Source organism: Talpa europaea, assembly GCF_964194135.1.
Source record: "Talpa europaea genome assembly, chromosome: 10".
In the NCBI taxonomy this organism is placed as follows: Eukaryota; Metazoa; Chordata; class Mammalia; order Eulipotyphla; family Talpidae; genus Talpa; species Talpa europaea.
In genome coordinates, this window is record NC_140077.1 from 11,283,045 (window position 1) to 11,292,303 (window position 9,259).

Sequence of the window (9,259 nt, forward strand, 5' to 3'; positions counted from 1 at the left end):
CTTTTAGTATCTAGAAGATTTTTAACAGTTTTGGAAAACATACTAAAATACAATGTAAATCAGAAACTCTTTCTTCGAAAAATACGCATGCCCATAAAGTGTTAAAACAATTTAAAGGGATTCCTAGATCAAGCATTTCTTAACAGTCCATGATTAAGAGTCCTTCATATTTACTATTTCACTTTGCCACAAAGTTCTGTAGTATGCTACCTTAAAAGAGAAATAGAGTGACAAAATATAACTTATTTCTGTGACCAGAGCAAGCCATTCAAAGCCTCTGAGTTAGCATGCCCGAACTATGTTGGACAGAATTCCACTGTCCCAGATGTTAATAAGACATTCTTGACGTAGTGGTTTTCAGAACATGAACTCAAGATCCCAACAGATTTGGTTTAAATCCCAGATCTTCAGGCTGATGATTTGTGCAAGTTCTTTGTTTCTCAGTTTCTCTTCTGTAAAATGAACTAATATTATACCTAACTGGCAGCATTGTGAAAATGAAAATAATTAAGATGGGTAAAGTGCTTAGAATAAGGCCAGGAGTAGATGTGCTTGCTATTAGTAGTCATAATACTGTTGAATGTTGGTGAACATTCCCTGTGGTCAGTTCAGGTTTGAAAACATTGTGCGCTAGAGCCCCCTCTTGCACAATCATGAGATCAGCACATCACATCTCTGATGTACAGTGACACTATCACCCACACAAGTTTGTTAAACCATATCAAATGAGTATTTCCTGAGAGCATCTAAATATAGAAATCTTTTTTAAAAAACTATAGAAGAATTATTAATTTATCACAAGGTGATAGTATTCCTAGAAATGTTTAGGAAAGGAAGCTTGCTGCTGGTTTCTGTTTAACAACTGAGAATATTCATCTATTCCTTTAACCATTTAAAATCAACATGCTAGAACAGATTTTTTTTTTGGTAACAATTCTCATAACTGCTGTCATAAACCAAAATACCAAATAGTCAAAACAAAATAAACAACATTAAACACACATGTTCTAAAAAAACAAGAGGAAGCAAAACATTAAAGAGCTAAGAAGATAATATGTTGGCATACTAAGAATAGCATCAAGGGCTCGGGAATATGATTCGCTCATTCGCCTTAATGTAGCTATCCCTACTTTATGTATTAATGCTGTAAGCATAACTAAAGAAGAATTGCAAAGAGGTGAATTAGTTTTCTCTGACTAATGTTCAATGTCAGTTCAGCCTGGATAAGCAGGATTAATGACAATGTACTCAACAGATTTTATTAATTATGTAGATGTTGTTAAGAGTGCTTTTTAGATGTAAAACCAGGGAAATATGGATAAAATGACTTATGTCCATATGATACTTATATTTTCCTACACACAAAAGGGCTGGATTCAGAAGCATATTTAAGTTCCAATGGAAGAAAAGTAAAATAAAGTGCAAAACCCAGATTATTATCTTATATATTCTAAATCTCAATTCCTAGGGCATTATCCTAGTCTTTAAAACTATATGGTTATATTCTGATGGAAAGTGAAATACAATACTTCCACTTAAAAATGTCTGAAATACAGTGTATATAATACTTCCATAAGATATGTGGCAGTATATTTTAAAGAACAAGAGGGAACATACACATATATTTAAGAATTATAACCTAAAGATCTCCTTTTGATCTGGATGGAGCTTTTTGGGTATTTTTGTTTGTTTTTACTGAGGGAGTGAAGAGAGATTAATCCAGGCACCAAATATTAATAAACAATTTTGTGATAAAGTTAAAAGGCAATGTATACTGCCCTTCCACAATTAGTTATTTGTAATTTCAATTTTAAAACATTTCCTTGAACTATTTTTTTTACTCTATAGACTTACATATCATAATTAGAAACAAACATTACCTCCAATGCTGTACTGAATCTGTCCATTCTTCCAGACGACCAAAATTCTATGGTGCCCTGTGTCCGCTATTACCAGCCGATTCGAAACATGGTCTACCGTTACTTTGCCAGGAAACAGCAATGGTGAAGGTGGCAAAGAATCTTTATAAAGTTTTATTCCAATTTTATGATCTCTGATCTGTCCCCTGTCTTTGTAATACTTTAAAGCAATTGAAGTATATAAAAATAATTTCTCTTTATGTCCCTCTCCAATTAAAGAAAACAACATGTTTCCACGGGGTCCAAGTATGACCAGAGTTGGCCAGCAGGAAACTTCAAGTTCTTGCCAAAGGCTGGCATCTGCATCATTGACCACAGGGTGGGTGATGTTATATCGAAGAACAGCACTCTTAATGTTTTCCAGCACTTTTTCATTTGGAAACTTGGCGGAGTGAACACCAACAATCAGAAGACCATCTAAATGGGAAAAATGGTAAGTCAAACATTAGGAAGTGTTAAAGTTTAAATATCACAACCCACATATAAGGGTTGGGTCATTAATAGATATAAACAGTCCAGAGATGAAAACAGAAAAAAGACAGAACTAAATTAGTATCCTTAACTGTATTTAAACACATATATTAAAAAAAGAGCAAAAACTTTAGACTTCATGAAAATCTTGATAACTACATAAAACACACATGATCAAAAATGTTGCATTTCAGGATTAAAACTCATTATAATCTTAATATAGAAAAGGCTTTTAGATGAAGATGATGAAATTTGTAACTTTTTCAACCTGGTATAAGCCCCTTTGAAATTCAGTGACTGTGGCTGCTTTTTTGTTGTATTTAATGGTATACTATTCTCTTTAAATTTTTTTTTTTTACCTAACTATACTACAGATTAACAGAAAGAATATAAGCCAAATGTTTCCAGATTTTTGATTTATTTAAAATAAAATTTTTGATTTATTTAAAATTTCTATAATTTTTAGAACACTCTTATTGTAGGTAGAATTGCTTAAATGAAAAACTAAAGACAACACATTTCTTTTACCTAATCAATATAGCTATGTCAAGAAGTTAGTTTAGGGAAAAAAGTAAGGAGTGTGAGTCTGGATTCAGAAGAAAAACTCAATACTGCCTACAACATAGCAAAAATCATACTGTTTAAATTACAATCTTTTGATACAATCACAAGAAAACTACACAAACCTAAAAGAAGAAATAAAAATTAGGAGGTCTAGTCCCCTGACAGAACATCTTTCTATTATAGCTACTAACTCCAAACCAAAACATACGTAAGTACACACACACCTGCCTGAGGACTGAGAAAATGAAACAAAAGCAGGTACTAGTACTGAGGCACAACCTGGAAAAGCAAACCATAGGAGGCCTAGTTTCCTGTTTAATTTTTTTTCCCTCCTTTCATGGTACTGAACTGATGGGCTCCAGTTTTGGAGCAATGCAGGTGGCCAGAAGTCCAACCGATATATCACTACATTTCTGGTCCAAAAACCAGGGAAATTGAAGAATATGAGAAAAACTCTAAAGGGAGGAGACCTGGAAAGGTGATTCCCTATTTCTGAGTAAAAAGTCTCAACTTCTAAACTACATATCTTGACACAGCCCCCCCCCCCAATACATCAAATGTTTAGTGAATAGAGGATTATCAGATGGCAAAAGAGACAGAGTTGATGGGAGTTTGAACAGGGTTGAATTCCTATTAAAACAAAGTGAATGATATTCTCCTGAGAACTGTTACAGAACCCAGAGTCTGCTTATCGTAACATTCTAGGGTTCAGGATACAATCCCAAATTACCTAACCCTCAGAAAACAAGGTAATGTGACCTAAGTTGATGAAAAGAACAATGGACAGATATCAACACCAAAATGAAGAGATGTCTGAATTAGTAATGACTTTAAGGCAACTATAATAACTATGCTCTAAGAGGTAAAGAAAAACATTTGAAATAAGTGAAAAGATAATAAACAAACAGAAATAGACTATAAAAAACTAAATGAATATTTTAGAACTAAAAAATACCATATTTGAAATAAATTTATTGAATGAACTCAGTGGTAAAAGGGAGAAGACAAAGAAAAGAGTCAGTGAATCTAAAGATAATTCAAGAGAAATTATCTAAAGAACACAAAGAAGATGGGGGGGTGAGTGAACCTCATGGACTTAAGCAGTAGTCCAAAGATCAATAATATACATATAACCGGAGTCCCAAAAAGGGAGGACACAGATTGGGGAAGAAAAAAATATTTGAACAATGCCCAAACCTCCAAAATTTGGTTAAAAATAAAAATTTACAGAAATTCAGAATGCTAGCCCATCAAATAAGATATAGTAAAAGAAAACCCTGACCAGACACCTCATAAACTCTTAGAAATTTACTGTTCCTCCTAAGGCACCTTGTAATCTAGATTTTATTTTATTTTTTTAAGATTTATTTTTATATAAGAACTGGGGTACAGGTCAGAGGTATGGGAAGGTGAGAGGATTCACCAGAGACAGAGCAGGGATCAGAACAGGTAGATGGACAGAAGACAATGCTGAGAGGAGCAGCGGGTGAGACAGGAGAGGTCTGCCACACCATGTGAGTGTCTCCCTGGCCGCCGGGAATCAAACCCGCACTGCAGAGGCTGTGGACAGCTTCATAGCGCTGCGCTCAATCTGCTGTGCCACCGGGGAGGCCCCTAGTTTTTACTTCTAATAAAACTAATAAAATTCTGACCTTTCCCTTCAATTTCTTTTCTGAGTTCAATCAATATTTATTTCTTCCCTTTTATTTTTTATGCTCCATTTCTGTTCTTAGTTTTTGAATTTTAATTCAAGCTTTTCTTTTTCATTATTCCTAAATACTGTTCAAGGCTATGTAATTCAATATGGAACACTATTATAGCTTTCATTAATTCTGTGACTGAGAATTTTCAACTTTGAATTTTATTTCCAGCTTTTTCATTTTAAATTGGTATGATCTGTTTTTTAATATTGCTATACATTGTGATTCCTAACTTTGAGACCACCCTTTTCTGATGGTTTACTTTTTCTGTTAAGGTTCATTTTTGGATAGCAATGTTGTGTGGGAGATGGTGTGTATTTTATCTTTTGTTTTCACAGGGTCTTTAACTTTCCACCCTTTCTTCTTTTCCATCAGTAGAATCTCTCCAAGAGAAACCACGCTTCTATACCTGATTCTCCCCCAGAAAAATGCTTCATTGAGGCTTGTGCTCATAGTTTCACATTCTTTCAAGAGCTGGTGCCATGATCTAATGCATCGAAACCTGTGTTCAGTATTCTGAGTGTTGAAATTTTTCTGCAGATAAGGGTTATTCTGTGCTTCACCCAAGTCTTCTGAACTATTCCACTTTTCTCATGGAGTCTTAAGTATCCCTGGTCCTTGTCAGCACCTGCAGGCTTGCAGTCACAGGACTCTTGATGGAATTCAGTTTGTTTCTCAACTTACAGGTAATTTGAAGGTCAAGATATTCTGTCTCCTAGTATTGCTAAATGCAGATCAAATGTGGTTTTATTTACTCTCTTTGTTTTTATGTTTGTGGGGGAATGGGAATATAAGTGGAAGATTCAAAATCAGGTGACCACTGTTCTCCAACCCAGAAGAATCAGAGACAGACTTTTGGTTTTAGTGCTTTTGCTTTTTTTTTTTTTTAAATAGATTCTTGTTTTTAATATAAGGTTTACTAAGATACAATTTGCTTAAAGTAAAATTTGTCCTTTGATACTTTGTTAAGTGACTAAATATACATAACTGAGTCCTAAAACCAGCTCCCTACTTAATGGAGAAAAGCTATCAGTTATCTTTACTAAGATAAGGAACATGGCAAAGATGCCCTCTATTCTCACTACTTAAGGATGAAGCAGAGCGGTACAAAGAATGAGAAAATTTCTTTGCAGGTAATATAATACAGTAATATATTTGGGAAACAGCAGAGAATATAAATTAGAGGGAAATCAGCACACTATAATAGTTAGAAGATATAGCAGTAGACAATTTCCATTTACAATAAACAGCCATCAACAAATGAAAGGCATTAAATCTCACTCTAAAATATGATTAAAAACTAAATGAAGATACCATTTCTCACCTATTACAACAGTAAAAGCTAAAAAGTGTGTCAATACATTTTTCACAGCAGCAGGGAAAGCTGCTAGTTCACATACTGTAGTTGCAATGCAAACTGGCACAAACTGAGATAGAATTTAACAACATCTAACAAAACAATATATGCATTTAACTTTGTCCTAGGAATCCCACTTTTAGAAATTTATCCTTAAGATATGCCACCAGTAATAACAAAGAGATACCCACAAGATGATTCATTGTTCGTGGACATACATTTTAAAAAGCACAAATCTGATCATGTCACTCTCCTGCAGAAAATCCTTAATTGGTTTTTCACTATTCTTCCCATAAAAACCAAATCTCATCTCTCCAGCATCTTCTCCATACTTTTCTCTCCCTCCCTCAGGGTGTGGTGACAACCTGGTCTTCCTCAGTTCCTCAAGAATGTCATCATTTCCCTTGCTTCAAGGCTTGACACAGTGTTCCCTCTGCTTGGAATGTTCTTACTCAGTAAAACCATACCTGTTCTCTTGTTTGACAATTTCAAGATAAAATCTATAATAATTTAAAAGCATCTGAAATTTTAGTCACACTGAAGATTTTATCTATCACCCCCTCTTTTTTTTTTTAAAGATTTATTTATGTGTACAAGAGCTGAGGTGTAGGTCAGAGGTGGGGATGAGGGGTGAGGGGATTCAGCAGAGACAGAGTGGGGAACAGAACAGGCAGACTGACTAAAATACACTGCTGAGGGGATCAGTGGGCCAGACAGGAGAGGTCTGCTGTGCCAAGTGGGTCAGCTCCCTGGCCGGGGATTGAACTAGTGGCTGCAGTGGCTGCGGATAGCTTTAGTGCTGAGACTTAACCCCTTACATCAATCTATCACCCCCTTTTTTAAACTAAGTTTCAAGATCTCTTCCATTTCTGTACATTATTACTCTATTCTCACCTTTAGTCTTACACGATTGGTGAACTATCTTATTTATCCATTCTAAGAGTAAAACATCAATTAATTTAATCCTAATTACACAGAACCTTTATCTGTAGGTTAGAAATTTCTTTTAGAATCAGTCTTACCAAATATTCATTCTCTTATGAGCAAATGAGTCAGTTACTCTCCAGTGCCTATGGCAGGACACACTGTTAGAGACTACTTATACAGCAGATACCTTTATCAGAGTATGTGTGTTCCAATGCGTGGAGATCAGGCAATAGGTGAATGCAGTTTATGCAGCAGTAGGTAAAGAAATCAAGGATGACTACTTTTCCACATAGATCCTTGTAGACAGAAATAGGTTCCTCTGTGTTCAGCCATTCTAATCCTGGAATTTTAAACAAATCAATTATCACAATGAAAAGAAAAGAGAAAGATAATTGGAAAAGTTACCTAAACTTTCCATTAAAATTTGAACCATGGTAATTTCAAAGGAAGGGATAGGGTAAGAATGGAAACCTTCTATTTTGTGGTAGTCTATAAATACAGTAAGAAAAAGTTGCTGAATTCTTTCATAGCTTTGTAATAGCCTGCATGTGAAAGGAGTAAGATCAACACATTTGGTAAATACAAAAGGAAATATCAACTACTTAAAGATTCTTTAATGGGATAAACACTAGTGCACCCAATTCTTTTGTAAGAAATTCCCCAACATTTCAAATTCAGTGTGGGATGAATATGAGGAAAAGAGTATTTTTTAAGGCAGGGACAAGACTTGGAAAGACAGATGAGACTCTGATGTCAGATATACCTCCCATGAGATACTGAACTCTGCCACATCCAACCAATTAACTATACATGTGGTTTCAGTGTCATGCCAGCACCACCAGGCAAAACAAAGCTAGTCCCAACCAAAGAAGGTAAAGCACGGTTTCATTTATCACAGCAAGATGTGTTTCACAAATAGCACTACTGGGAATATCAATTCCCTCATGTTCCAAACACTAAGGTTTTAAAATCTCCAAGTTTCACGACTTTGAAATGAAAAGTTTCAAGACAGAGAAATGTTGCACAGTTAAGAAACAGGCCAATCTGCACTCTGTTTACAGACCCCTGCAGGACAGAGGTCTGAGGGCCTGGGCACATTACTTAACCTCCCTGTGCCTCAGTTTCCTCAAGTGTAAAGGAGGACTAATAAGAGCACCTCAATGAATTACAGGTAAAATTAAGTAAGACAATAACCCTGAAATGTTTAGAGCTAGGATGATGCAGGAAGGTGATGATGCTGGGCACCAAACAGAAAGGGCTGGGCAGTCTGACAGTTCAGCCACTGCCCCCTGGAGCCACTCAAAGTCGACTTAGTTAATATCGGGCTCCAGCGGGCACAGACCCGAATACGCAGGTCCCTGCCCTCCTCACACCCCCGTCGGGGCTGCTCTGGGCCCCGGGGAGCCGCACAGCGCGCAAGCCCCGGTTGGCCCGGCCCAGCACCCGCGGCCGCCCCACGGGCCTCGCCCCCCGCCCCGGGGAGGGCGCCGGCCCCGAGGAAGGGGAGGTTCCGCGGGGGTCCCCACCCCAGAGCCAGCCCCTCACCTTCCGGGAACTCGGGCACCGCCAAGTCCTGCCCCCAGCCGTCCACCTTCTGCAGATACTGATAGACCAGCCCGTCCTTCTCCTCGGGCGTGACGGCGTCGAGCAGGGCGTACTCCAGCGAGGTCTGCGCGGGGAGCAGGCCCGAGAGGCCGGCGCCGCGCGCCGCGTGGGCCGCCATGTTGTCGCGCGTCTCGAGCGGGACGGGGCCGCGTCTGCTGGCCTGCGGGCTCCAGCCGGCACCGGCACCGGCACCTCGCGCCCCACGCGCCCCCCGCTACGCTAACGACACTCTTTCCTTTTGTAAGCCCGCAAGCACACCCCGAAGTGGCGAGCGCCGCCTCGGTGGCGCGCGTAATTAGACGCCGGTCCCTGCGCACCCCGCCCCGCGCCAGGCCGCCGCCGCCGCGGAGCCTGCACATTCGGGGCGGCAGATTCCACACGGAGGAGGCCCCCGGGGGCGGCGTTCTGGGGGTCCTGACAGCACCCGGTCCCCCTCCCTTCGTTTTGGAAATGAGCGCGTTTTAGGGCAAAAGGACAACACAGTAAATCCGTAAACCTCAAGGGGGCACACGATTTTTAATTTTTTTTTTAAAGTTCTGCTTTTAAACCACGAGCGGATCAGACGATTCGCCACAGCACTGCTGGCAGGACGCTGTTCCCGCCAAGACACTTGAGGTAAAGGGTGTAGGGATGTCCTCAAAGGGGAAGGCTTTTGGAGTCGGGAGTGACTGGCCAGGGCTTTGGCTTATACTCGGACAGGGCTTTAGTGCTGTGTC

At 38.9% G+C, this 9,259-nt stretch overlaps 1 protein-coding gene across 1 annotated transcript in view; it reads right to left on the reverse strand.

The window, feature by feature from the left end:
* The window catches only part of NHLRC2 (NHL repeat containing 2), a gene marked incomplete at both ends in the record, with an annotated part of 29,909 nt that extends 21,248 nt beyond the window's left edge, over positions 1-8,661 (reverse strand). Inside the window, 3 exons of the mRNA XM_084244386.1 lie at positions 1,881-2,336; positions 7,126-7,278; positions 8,484-8,661. Coding sequence (XP_084100512.1) covers positions 1,881-2,336; positions 7,126-7,278; positions 8,484-8,661 — 787 coding nt within the window. The remainder of the gene's footprint in view (positions 1-1,880; positions 2,337-7,125; positions 7,279-8,483) is intronic.
* Positions 8,662-9,259: the final 598 nt, after the last annotated feature.